At 52.1% G+C, this 12,292-nt stretch overlaps 1 protein-coding gene and 1 long non-coding RNA gene across 7 annotated transcripts in view; one reads left to right on the top strand and one right to left on the bottom strand.

Annotated features, from left to right (window-relative positions):
• Positions 1-2,218, bottom strand: part of LOC140385207 (sorting nexin-31-like) — a 119,894-nt gene extending 117,676 nt beyond the window's left edge. Inside the window, exons 1-2 of one of the 2 annotated variants that reach the window (XM_072467109.1) lie at positions 2,096-2,218; positions 1,664-1,738 (exon numbers count right to left, since the gene is read on the bottom strand). In XM_072467109.1, coding sequence (XP_072323210.1) covers positions 1,664-1,738; positions 2,096-2,116 — 96 coding nt within the window. In that variant the 5' untranslated portion in view covers positions 2,117-2,218. Of the gene's footprint in view, positions 1-1,663; positions 1,739-1,851 lie in introns of both variants that reach the window. The other variant, XM_072467108.1, reaches the window with a different exon arrangement.
• Positions 1-12,292, top strand: part of LOC140385208 (uncharacterized) — a 348,523-nt gene that overhangs the window by 282,736 nt on the left and 53,495 nt on the right. The gene's annotated exons all lie outside the window — the stretch shown is intronic.

Genomic DNA, 12,292 nt, shown 5'->3' with positions numbered 1-12,292 from the left:
TCAGAATGCCACATGCTCAACACTCTCTGGATGAAGAAATTTCTCCTCATCTATGTCTGGCCCGGTAGCATAGTGGTTAGCACACTGGCCTTCAACACTTTGTGGTCCTCCACCTGCATTGTTACCTCTGCCTCCAGAGACACTATCTGGTCACTGTGATCCAAGACCGCCTGCTCCACCTCCCGAATCGCCGCCCCCTGCAACTCCATTCGCTTCTCCGCCCTCTCCAAAGGCCTGTGAAGAGCAGTTACTGCTGCCTCAATCAGCCTGGACAGGTCCTCCTGCCACTGCTTCTTAAATTCCCCTTTAATAACTCCATTAACTGCTCCATAGGCAGTGGGGAGGGCGACAACGACATGGCAGGTTCCACTGTACTTTTCTTTGCTGCGCCTAGGGTCATCCAACTCTTAGTGTGGGCCTTATTCAACTTAAGCCTGGTATTATAACCTGCTGACATCCCACATCGGAGGAGAAACCAACAAGCTTCAATTACTTTCTCCTGTTCCCACCAGAATGTCCATTCAGCGGGTAGAAAGGGCCAAAAACTGAGCCTCCAAGTGGGAGACATGTGTGTGGACCGATCAGCTCATGGCCACCACCGGAAGTCCCAGTAAATTTGTTAAGTATGATTCTTCCTTCATAAATCCATGCTGAGTCCATCCGATCGTACCCCTGCTTTCTAGGTGCTCTGCTATAATTTATTAGATTGCCCCTTAATTGGAAAAAATGAATTGGGTATTCTAAATTTATTTTTAAAACTATTGCATTCATTTCCTCTGTAACCTGCAATACAACTCCACTGTCTTTTCCTTTTTGTCTGTCCTTCCTAAATACACCTGGATGTGCAGTTTCCATTCCTGGTCACACTTCAGCCATATGTCTGTAATCCCGATTATATCATACCCATTTACATCTATTTGCACAATTAGTTTATCTGCTTTATTGCAAATGCTCCTTGCGTTAAGGCACAAAGCCTTTAGGCTTATCGTTTTAAAGTTACTGGTCCTGCTCCCAATATTTTTCACTTTGGATCTAGTCCTTGGATTCTCTGCTGAACAGTTTCTTATTCTCCTTTCTGTCTTTTGTTTTTGTCCTTGATTCCCCCTTCCTCTGACTCCTTTCATAGGTTCCACTCCCCTGCCTTTTTAGATTAAACACTCCCTAGGACATTAATCCCAGACATGCCCAGGTGTAACCTGTCCCATTTGTACTGGTACTGACACAGTACTCAAATTGAACGGCAGAACAGACTCAAGGGGCCAGATGGCATACTCCTATGTTTTACAAGCCAGGTTTAACTGTGAAGATTGAGTTTTCTAATGTCACAGAGGAATGTTTTAAACGACAGAGAACAATGAGAGGGTGGTCATGTGTTTTGTGCACTTGGCAACATCATTATTCACCTGTCCTTACGATTTTAACCTGTGAAGTGGTTTCAAAGCACTTTAGAATTCACAGATTTGGGGATCAGGGCTATGATAAAATGGGTTACCATTCAATCTTTACAAGTAGGTGAAATGAAGTCTAGTATCCATCATTGGGCCAGTTGACATTAAGGATCAATTATAGTTTTTATTTTACGAATGGGTTTCAATAGCACCTTGCCCAGCATGTTGGGACCTACTAACTCAAATCTTTACTTCAGAGATGTACAATTCCTTACCTTTTCATTCCACTTGTACAGCTGGCTGTACCGGAGTTTACAGAAGAGATAGCCCTCCAGATGAATACCGTAAACCTAGGAGGAGGGGGGTGCACAAAGAGAGGCAAACAAACGCCTTTAATGACTAAACATCTCGGTGAGAAATAAAACTGAGAAATACTTTACTTTGTGAAGCCACATTTATTTACCACATAGCGTGCTCCCAGAGAGTCGCTCGCCCTCTCAGTCTGGCCGATAGTGAACTGCATCTCGGTGCTGACCCCGCAGGAGCTCAATGACAATCCTTCCCCCCTCCACACTTAGAACTGAACTGAACTCGGTCACGCTTCTACCTCGGGTGCACACCTTCCCGGCCTCCAGAGAACTCTGGGCGGAGGATCTTTTGAGACGGAGGATGAGAGTCATCGAGGGAATCTACCCACAAATAAATACCTGAGCTTCTTGAGATGCCATTGTGGCGGTGGCTGCAGTTCCACCCTTTGCAATTTACACCACGCGGCAGCAGTTTCCTTCCCTGGGGGAGAAAAAATTCAGGAAGAAACAGGAGCACCTCATTCTTGGTTTACAAGTTAACTCGCTGCTAGCAGGCGGGGGGAGGGCTGTTTAACCACAAATCGTTTGCGAAGGAAGACACATATAAAATACCCTAAAGAAACCGCCAACATTTAATATATAACCCCCCTTTTTTTGATTCAAGTCAAAGCAGAAAAGGACTTGAATTAAGCCACATTATCATTCCCTATAAAATAAAGATTTGCGTTGTTATAGCGCCTTTGGATTACACCAAGATGTCCCATAAGCTCTACAGCCAATGAAGTAAGTTTGAAGTTTAGCCACAGATTGCAATGTGGGAAACGTGACAGTCAATGTGTGCACAGCAAGCTCCCACAAACAGCAATGTGATCGTGGCAGGATAATCTCGTTTTTGTGTTGTTGATTGAGGGATAAATATTGGCCAGGACACTGGGCATGACTCCCCTGCTCTTCTTTGATGTACCACCACTGGGTCTTTTACATCCACCATAGAGGGGGAATTAGATCTCAGCTTCAACGTTTCTCGCCCAAGATAGCGCCTCCAATGGTTCAGAACCCAGTATTTCACTTGAGTGTCAGCCTTAATTTTTGTCCTGAGGCGGTGCTGGACTTGAACAATCTTCTGACTCAGAGGTGACTGAGACATGGCTGAGACTCAGGGCGGAATTAGCATTTTGAGGCTGGGACCCCAGTGTGAGGGCATTTCTCGGTCCCCAACCCAGCATTTGGCGACAGCACCATTTTGACTGAGATGTCCAACCAGAGGGGCACACTCGCCATCCAACTGAGGGTGATCAAGCAGACCCCTGGCCTGGAGGGCCAATCTGAGATGGGCACTGACGGTGCAGGTAGGAAAGAGAGGAAGTTTCAAGATGGAGGCTCCCTCTGAGCACACTTTATTATTTTTCAAGACAAAAAGTGGTCCCAGCTGCATAACCTCCATTCTGGAGGGGGTGCCTTATTGACTGCAATTGTGCCTATCCCAGTCTGTCAGCAATGGGAGGAAGGACTTAGTGCTAGCTCTCTGCAACCTGCTGCCGGGAGGCCACTTCCGCACACCAGCCATCACCGCGGGGACCAACCAGTGACTGAAAAATTCCAGCTGGCCTCAGAAAATATGCCTTAATAAGCCCTCCAATTGCCTTAACAGGCTACTTGCTGCTTGTGGCTGGGTTGTTGTCACCCCCACCCCTCGTGCCTGCCTCTGTCAAGATGGGCTGGAGGTGGCAACATGACAACAAACCAACAAAGCACTCTCTGATATTAATCTTTCAGCCCTGCTACCTCTGGTCCTGCATCCAACACAATGCACAAATTCTCCAGTCCCTGCATCTATAATAACAGCTTGCATTTATGTCACACCTTAACATAGTTGGACCTCCAAGCAGTAATGCGGTCAGCAGCTGAATGACCCTGGCAGAACCCAAATTGAGCACTAGTGAGAGGGTAATTGCTAAGAAAGTGCCCCTGCCATCACTTTACTGGCAATTGAAAGTAGACTGAAGAGACAGTAAATGGCCAGGTTGGATTTTCCTGTTTTTCGTGTACAGGACATAATTCGGCAATTTTCCACATTGCCAGGTAAATGACAGTGTTGTAGCTGTACTGGATTGGATTGGATTTGGATTGGATTTGTTTATTGTCACGTGTACCGAGGTACAGTGAAAAGTATTTTTCTGCAAGTAGCTCAACAGATCATTAAGTACATGGGAGGAAAAGAGAATAAAAGAAAATACATAATAGGGCAACACAAGGTATACAATGTAACTACATAAGCACTGGCATCGGATGAAGCATACAGGGTGTAGTGTTAATGAGGTCAGTCCATAAGAGGGTCATTTAGGATCCTGGTAACAGCGGGGTAGAAGCTATTTTTGAGTCTGTTCGTGCATATTCTCAGACTTCTGTATCTCCTGCCCAATGGAAGAAGTTGGAAGAGTGAGTAAGCCGGGTGGGAGGGGTCTTTGATTATAGAGGTATAGATAGAGTCAATGGATGGGCGGCAGGTTCGTGTGGTGGACTGGGCGGTGTTCACGATTCTCTGAAGTTTCTTGCGGTCGTGGGCCGAGCAGTTGCCATATCAGGCTGTGATGCAGCCTGATAGGATGCTTTCTATGGTGCATCTGTAAAAGTTGGTAAGAGTTAATGTGGACATGCCGAATTTCCTTAGTTTCCTGAGGAAGTATAGGTGCTGTTGTGCTTTCTTGGTGGTAGCATCGACGGGGGTGGACCAGGACAGATTTTTGGAGATGTGCACTCCTAGGAATTTGAAATTGCTAACCATCTCCATCTCGGCCCCGTTGATGCTGACAGGGGTGTATACAGAACTTTACTTCCTGAGGTCAATGACCAGCTCTTTAGTTTTGCTGGCATTGAGGGAGAGATTGTTGTCGCTGCACCACTCCACTAGGTTCTCTGTCTCCCTCCTGTATTCTGACTCGTCGTTATTCGAGATCCGGCCCACTATGGTCGTATCATCAGCAAACTTGTAGATGGAGTTGGAACCAAATTTTGCCATGCAGTCGTGTGTGTACAGGGAGTAGAGTAGGAGGCTACGTACGCAGCCTTGCGGGGCCCCGGTATTGAGGACTATTGTGGAGGAGGTGTTGTTGTTCATTCTTACTGACTGTGGTCTATTGGTCAGAAAATCAAGGATCCTGTTGCAGAGTGGGGAGCCAAGTCCTAGGCTTTGGAGCATTGATATGAGCTTGGCTGGGATTATGGTTTGAAGGCAGAGCTGTAGTCAATAAATAGGAGTCTAATGTAGGAGTCCTTGTTGTCGAGATGCTCTAGGGATTAGTGTATGGCCAGGGAAATGGTGTCTGCTGTGGACCGGTTGCGACGATATGCGAATTGCAGTGGATCAAGGCGTTCTGGGATTATGGAGGTGATGTGCTTCATGATCAACCTCTCGAAGCACTTCATTACGACTGAAGTCAGGGCCACCGGACGGTAGTCATTGAGGCACGTTGCCTGGTTCTTCTTTGGCACTGGTATGATGGTGGTCTTCTTGAAGCAGTTGGGGACCTCGGAGTGGAGTAGGAACAAGTTAAAGATGTCCGCGAACACCTCTGCCAGCTGGTCCGCGCAGGCTCTGAGTGCACGACCAGGGATCCCGTCCGGGCCCATCGCCTTCCAAGGGTTCACTTTCAGGAAGGCCGATCTGACTTCGGAAGTTGTGATGGTGAGTATGGGTGGGTTATGGGCTGCAGGGGCACTCGACAGCAGATTGTTGGTTATCTGCTCGAACCGAGCATAGAATGCATTGAGTTCATCGGGGAGGGGTGCGCTGCTGCCGGAGATACTGCTCGGCTTCGCTTTGTAGCTCGTTATGTTTGTTTAGTCCTTGCCACAACCGCCGAGAGTCTGTCTGTGACTCTAGCTTGGTTTGATATTCTCTCTTGGCATCTCGGATGGCTTTGCGGAGGTCGTACCTGGATTTCTTGTATAGATTTCTTGTCTGACTTGAACGCCTTAGATCTGTCCTTCAGTAGGGAGTCAATCTCCACGATTGAGTCATGGTTTCCGGTTGGGGAACGTACGTACTGCTTTCTTTGGCACGCAGTCGTCCACACATTTGCTGATGAAGTCTGTGACGGTGGTGGCATACTCATTTAAGTTGGTTGCTGAGTTCTTAAATATGGACCAGTCCACTGTCTCTAAGCAGTCAGGTAAGAGCTCTTTTGTTTCCTCGGGCCAGCACTGCACGACCTTCTTAGCTGGATTCTCCCGCTTGAGTTTCTATTTGTATGCTGGGAGAAGGAGCACCGTCTTATGGTCTGATTTCCCAAAGTGCGGTCAAGGGATGGAACGCTAGGCGCCCTTGATTTTTGAGTAGCAGTGGTCAAGAGTGTTGTCTCCCCTGGTGGGACAGGAGATGTGCTGGTGGAATTTTGGCAGTACACTCTTGAGGTTGGCCTTGTTGAAGTCTCCGGCCACTATGAACAAGGCCTCCGGGCGTTCTGTTTTGTAGTTGTTTATAACTGTGTATAGTTCATCAAAGGCCTTCCTCACTTCTGCCTGGGGTGGGATGTAGACCGCTGTGATAATGGCTGAAGTGAACTCACGTGGAAGATAGTATGGGCAGCACTTCACGGTCAGGTATTCTACGTCCGGGGAGCAGTAGGTCACCAGGGTCGCCACATCAAAGCACAGGAGGAGTTGATGAGGAGGCAAACCCCTCCATCCTTTGCTATGCCTGATGACGTGGTGCGGTCCGTCCGGTGAATTGAGAAGCTTTCAGGTTGCATGGCACAGTCCGGTGAGACGGGGGTGAGCCATGTCTCTGTGAAACAGAGCACACAGCAGTCTCTTACTTCCCTCTGAGAGGTAAGTCTGGCGTTAAGTTCATCCAGCTTGTTTTTGATCGCTTGGACGTTTGCCAGGAGTATGCTGGGGAGAGGGGTCTTGAAACCGCGTTGCTTCAGTCTAACCTGCAGACCGCCACGTTTCCCTCGCTTCCTTGGTTGACGGCTGCGACTGGATGATCCTGTGATCCGATAGGAGAAGTCTGATCTTGTGGAAGGTAGGTGGTTGCATCTGGCTGGGTCCAGGGCGCTGGCGAGGACCAGGGCGCTGGTTATATTTCCAGAGTCGCGTCTGGCAGGGTCCCGGGCGCTGGTTGAGGTAGAGGGGTTGCTAAGGGGGCATGTTTACGATCCGGATGGGTCCCGGCGTTCTGTGGGCACGGGAATACCTTGCAGCGTGTTCGGGTCCTCGTGCGGGGTCTCCGCCATTTTGGGGGTCCTGAATCATGGGCAGGGGCTTCCTGAGGCAGGTTGGGCTGAGTCCGGTGGTCTGTCCTCTCCCTGGGAGCTCCTGGGGTCGGATCTTGAAGTATGCCCAATCGGGCCTCCACATGGATTTTCCTTTCTGCCACCTCCAGGTAGGTCGGGTTGCTGGGCGGACCTCTCCGGGTCAGGTCACTGGGTGGGTCTCTCGGGGTCGAGTTGTGCCGGGTCTCGTCGTCGGGGGTCGGGTCGGGAGCTCCGTGGACTGGGCCGGGCGATGTGGGGGCTGGCGTCGGTTGTTAGGCCGTGTTGGGAGCTCCGAGGTCCGGGTCGGCTCCAAATCGAGGTTGGGACAGCTTGGCTTGGGGTGCGACAAGTTCTGAAGCATAAGTACTTTTGTTGGAATTTTGGGCAGCACGGTGGCACAGTAGCCAGCACTGCAGCCTATGGTGCTGAGGATCCGGGTTCGATCCCAGCCCCGGGTCACTGTCTGTGTGGAGTTTGCACATTCTCCCTATGTCTCCATGGGTTTCACCCCCACAACCCAAAGATGTGTAGGTTAGATGGATTGGTCACGCTAAATTGCCCCTTAATTGGAAAAACAAATAATTGGGTACTCTAAATTTAAAAAAAAACTTTTGCTGGATTATTTTCAGGGGCCATTGCCTTTGCAATATCCAGTGCCTTCAGCCATTTTTAATATCATGTGGAGTGAATTGAATTGGCTGCAGACTGGCATCTGTGGTGTCGGGGACCTCCAAAAGTGGTTGAGATAGATCATCCGCTCGGCCCTTCTGGCTAAAGACTTTTTTTGTTCTTGGGACATGTGGCAGCATTTATTGCAAATCCCAGATTGGCCTTGAAGGAGCAGTTACGTGTCAACCACATTGCTGTGGGTCTGGAGTCACATGAAGGCCAAACCTGGTAAGGATGGCAGATTTCCCTCCCTGAAGGACATTAGTAAACCAGATGGGTTTTTACGACAATTGACATTGGTCATCATTTTTATTGAATTTCGATTTCACCATTCCCAGTGGTGGGATTTGAACCTGCATTACTCTGGGCCTTTGGTTTACTAGTCCAGTGACACTACCATTAAGCCACCGCCTCCCCTAAGATTGTTGCAAATGTATCAGCCTTATCTTTTTCACAGATGTGTTGTCTCCTCCATCATTGAGGTTGGGGATATTTGTGGAGCCTCCTCATCCAGTGAGTTGTTTAATTGTCCACTACCACTGGTGACTGGATGTGGCAGGACTTCAGAGCTTAGATCTAATCCTATGGTAATGGAATCGCTTAGTTCTGTCTATCACTTGCTGCTTCTGCTGGTTGGCAAGTAGCCCTGTGTTGTAGTTTCACCAGGTTGACACCTCATTTTAGGTCTGCCTGGTGTTGCTCCTGGCATGCCCTCTTGTACTCTTCATTGAACCAGGGTTGATCCCCTGGCTTGATGGTAATGGTAGAATGGGGATATTTTGGGCCATGAGTTACAGATTTTGATTGAGCACAGTTCTGCTGCCTACAGCACCTCATTGATGCCAAGTCTTGAGTTGCTATATCTGTTCAAAGTCTATCCCATTTAGCTCAGTGGTAGTGCCACAGAACACAATGGAGGGTATCCTCTATGTGAAGACAGGACTTTGGCTCCACAAGGACTGTCCAAAGTTACTCTGACAAATAATGTCCTGGACAAATGCATCTGCAGCAAGCAGATTGGTGAGGATGAGGTCAAGCTTGTTTTCCCTCTTGTTGGTTCTCTCACCATCTGTCGCAGACCCAATCTACCAGCTACGTCCTTTAGGACCCGGCCAACTTGGTCTGTGGTGGTACTACCAAGCCACTCTTGGTGATGGACATTGAAGGCCCCCTCCCATAATACATTCTGTGCCCTTGCCACCCTCAGTGCTTCCTTCAAGTGGTGTTCAAGATGGAGGAGGACTGACTCATCAGCAGAGGGTGGACAATACATGGTAATCAGCAGGAGGTTTCCTTGCCTATGTTTGACCTTGTGCCATGAGACATCAACATGTCCAGAATCAATGTGGAGGACTTCCAACGATACTCCCGCTCAACCGTATAGCAATGTGCCGTCACCACCTCTGCCAGGTCTGTCCTGCCGGTGGAATAGAGCATATCCAGGAATGGTGATGGTTATGTCTGGGATATTATATGTAAAGTATAATTCTGTGAATATGACAATGTCAGCCTGTTGCTTGGCTGGTTTGTGAGACAGCTCTCCCAATATTGACACCAGCCCCCAGATGTTACTAAGGAAGACTTTGCAGGGTCGACGGTGCTGGGTTTGCCGTTGTCGTTTCCAGTACCTAGGTCGATGCTGGGTGGTCCGTTTGGTTTTATTCCTTTTGTTGTCTTTTTAGCGGTTTTGATACAACTGACTGGCTTTCTAGGGCACTTCGGAGGATATTTAAGAGGGTCCCATTGCTGTGGGTCTGGAACTACATTAGGATAGACTAGGTAAGGACAGCAGGTTTCCTAAAGGACATTAGTCAACCAGATGGGCTCTAGGTCTAGAGGAGGTGTGAATGGCAAAATAGAATTAGCACCAACAGCTGCTATCTGAAAATGTGGCTGGCTGGAGAGATGCTACGATCTGAAATTGTTGCAATCAGTGTTCACTCCGGGAGGCTGCAAAATGCCTAGCTGAACGATGACAAAGCTTACGTGGAGCTTCAGAGGAATAGTTTAGGAGGACAACGATAAAAAGATCAAAGTGGGAGTAGGACAGAGAATGAGAGACTACCAGAAATTCAGGGACGCCTTTGCAGCTGAACAGGGACGTCCCACAAAGCGGTCACCCAGTCTGCCTTTGGTCTTCCAATGTTGAGGGAACCACATTCTGAGCAGTGAGTGCAGTTTGCTAAATTGAAAGAAGTACATGTAAATCGCTGTTTCTTCCTGTAAAGCGTCTTTGGTGCCTTGGGAGGTGAGAAAAGACAAAATTAACTGGAAAGGGTTGCATCTCCTGCAGCTTCAGGCTTTGGGATTGGGGCGGGGGGGGGGGGGGGGGGGCTACATGCTGCAAAAGTGGGGGTGGGCTGGGGTGGAAGGTGCTGTGGGATTGGGGAGGTGCTGCGAGAGAGGGGGAAGGTGCTGAGGGAGTAGGGGTGGGCTGGGGTGGGAAATGCTGTGGGATTGGGGACGGGGTGGGGGGCAGGTGCTGTGAGGGTGGGGGGAGGTGCTAGGGTGTGTGGGTGTGCTGGGGTAGAAGGTGCTGTGGGATTGGGGAGGGGGTGGGGGGCGAAAGGAGCTGTGGGAGTGGGAATGGGGTCGGGGGAATGTGCTGTGAGAGTGGGAATGGGTGGGGTGGAAGGTGCTGTGGGAGTGGGGGTGGTACTGTGGGAATGGGGTCAGGTGGAAGGTGCTGTGAGAGTGGGGGTGGGGAGGATGGAAGGTGCTGTGGGAGTGGGGGTGGTACTGTGGGAATGGGGTCGGGTGGAAGGTGCTGTGAGAGTGGGGGTGGGGGGGATGGAAGGTGCTGTGGGAGTGGGGGTGGGGGAGTACTGTGGGAATGGGATTGGGTGGAAGGTGCTTTAAGAGTGGGGATGGGGGGGGGTACTGTGAGTGTGGGGGTGGGGGGCGGAGAAGGTGCTGTGAGAGTGGGGACGGGCGGGGGAGGTGTTGGGGAGTGGAGAAGGGGTGGGGGGGAAGATGCTGTGGGAGTGGGGATGAGGGGGAAGGTGCTGTCGGAGTGGGGATGGGGTGGGGGGAAGGTGCTGTGGGGATGGGGGTGGGGATGAGGGGGAAGGTGTATGGGAGTGGGGGGGTAAGGTGCTGTGGGGGTGGGGATGGGGTGGGTGGAAGGTGCTGTGGGGGAGGGGATGGGGGGGAAGGTGCTGTGGGGTGGGGAGGGGGGGAAGGTGCTGTGGGAGTGGGGATGGGGTGGGGGGTAAGGTGCTGTGGGGATGGGATGGGTGGAAGGTGCTGTGGGGGAGGGGATGGGGGGGAAGGTGCTGTGGGGGTGGGGAGGGGGGGAAGGTGCTGTGGGGGGTAAGGTGCTGTGGGGGTGGGGATGGGATGTGTGGAAGGTGCTGTGGGGGAGGGGATGGGGGGAAGGTGCTGTGGGGGCGGGGATGCGGGGGAAGTTGCTGTGGGGGTGGGGATGCGGGGCAAGGTGCTGTGGGAGTGGGGGTGGAGATGAGGGGGAAGGTGGTGTAGGAATGGGGTTGGGGTGGGGGGGTAAGGTGCTGTGGGGGTGTGGATGGAGTGGGGGGGAAGGTGCTGTGCGGGTCGGGTGGGGGGAAGGTGCTGTGGGGGTGGGGATAGGGTGGAAGGTGCTGTGGGGGTGGGGAGGGATGGAAGGTGCTGTGGGGGTGGGGAGGATACTGTGGGAATGGGGTCGGGTGGAAGGTGCTGTGAGAGTGGGGGTGGGGCGCGGAGAAGGTGCTGTGAGAGTTGGGGTGGGGGGGATGTGCGGTGGGGGTGGGGATGGGCTGGAAGGTGCTGTGGGAGTGGGGACGGGCTGGGGGAGGTGTTGAGGAGTGGAGATGGGGTGGGGGAGAAGATGCTGTGGGAGTGGGGATGGGGTGGGGGAGAATGTGCTGTGGGGTGGGGATAGGGGGAAGGTGGTGTGGGAGTGGGGGTGGGGAAGGTGCAGTGGGGATGGCGGTGGGGATGATGGTATTGGAGTGGGGATGGGGGGGAAGGTGGTGTGGGTGTGGGGGTGGGGGGGAAGGTGCTGTGGGGTTGGGGGAAGGTGGTGTGGGAGTGGGGTGGGGAAGGTGCTGTGGGAGTTGGGGTGGGGGGGAGGTGCTGTGGGGGAGAAGGTGGTGTGGGAAGGGGGTGGGGAAGGTTCTGTGGGAGTGGGGATGGGGCGGAAGGTGGTGTGGGAGGGGGTGGGAAGGTGCTGTGGGAGTGGGGGTGGGGGGAAGGTGGTGTGGGAGGGGGGGTGGGGAAGGTGCTGTGGGAGTGGGGTTGGGGGGGAAGGTGCTGTGGGGGTGGGGTGGGGGGGAAGGTGGTGTGAGAGGGGGGTGGGGAAGATGCTGTGGGGGTGGGGGAGAGGTGGTGTGGGAGGGGGGGTGGGGAAGGTGCTGTGGGGTGGGGATGGGGGGAAGGTGCTATGGGGGTCGGGTGGGGGGGGAAGGTGGTGTGAGAGGGGGTGGGGAAGGTGCTGTGGGGGTGGATGGGGGGGAAGGTGCTCTGGGGTTGGGGTGGGGGGGAAGGTGCTGTGGGGGTGGGGATGGGGGGAAGGTGCTGTGGGTGTGGGTAAGGGAGGAAGGTGTGTTGAGAGTGGGGATGGGGTGCGGGGGTGCGGGGGTGGGGGGGAGATACTATAAGAGATGGGGATGGATGGGGGGGGAAGATGCTGGTGATGAAAGAGGAATGGACCAGGCTGTCACAAAAGGAA

The sequence above is a fragment of the Scyliorhinus torazame genome, chromosome 11 (genome assembly GCF_047496885.1).
Source record: "Scyliorhinus torazame isolate Kashiwa2021f chromosome 11, sScyTor2.1, whole genome shotgun sequence".
Classification (NCBI taxonomy): Eukaryota; Metazoa; Chordata; class Chondrichthyes; order Carcharhiniformes; family Scyliorhinidae; genus Scyliorhinus; species Scyliorhinus torazame.
The sequence above is the reverse complement of the archived record's forward strand: the minus strand, read 5'-3'. Positions and strand labels throughout refer to the sequence as shown.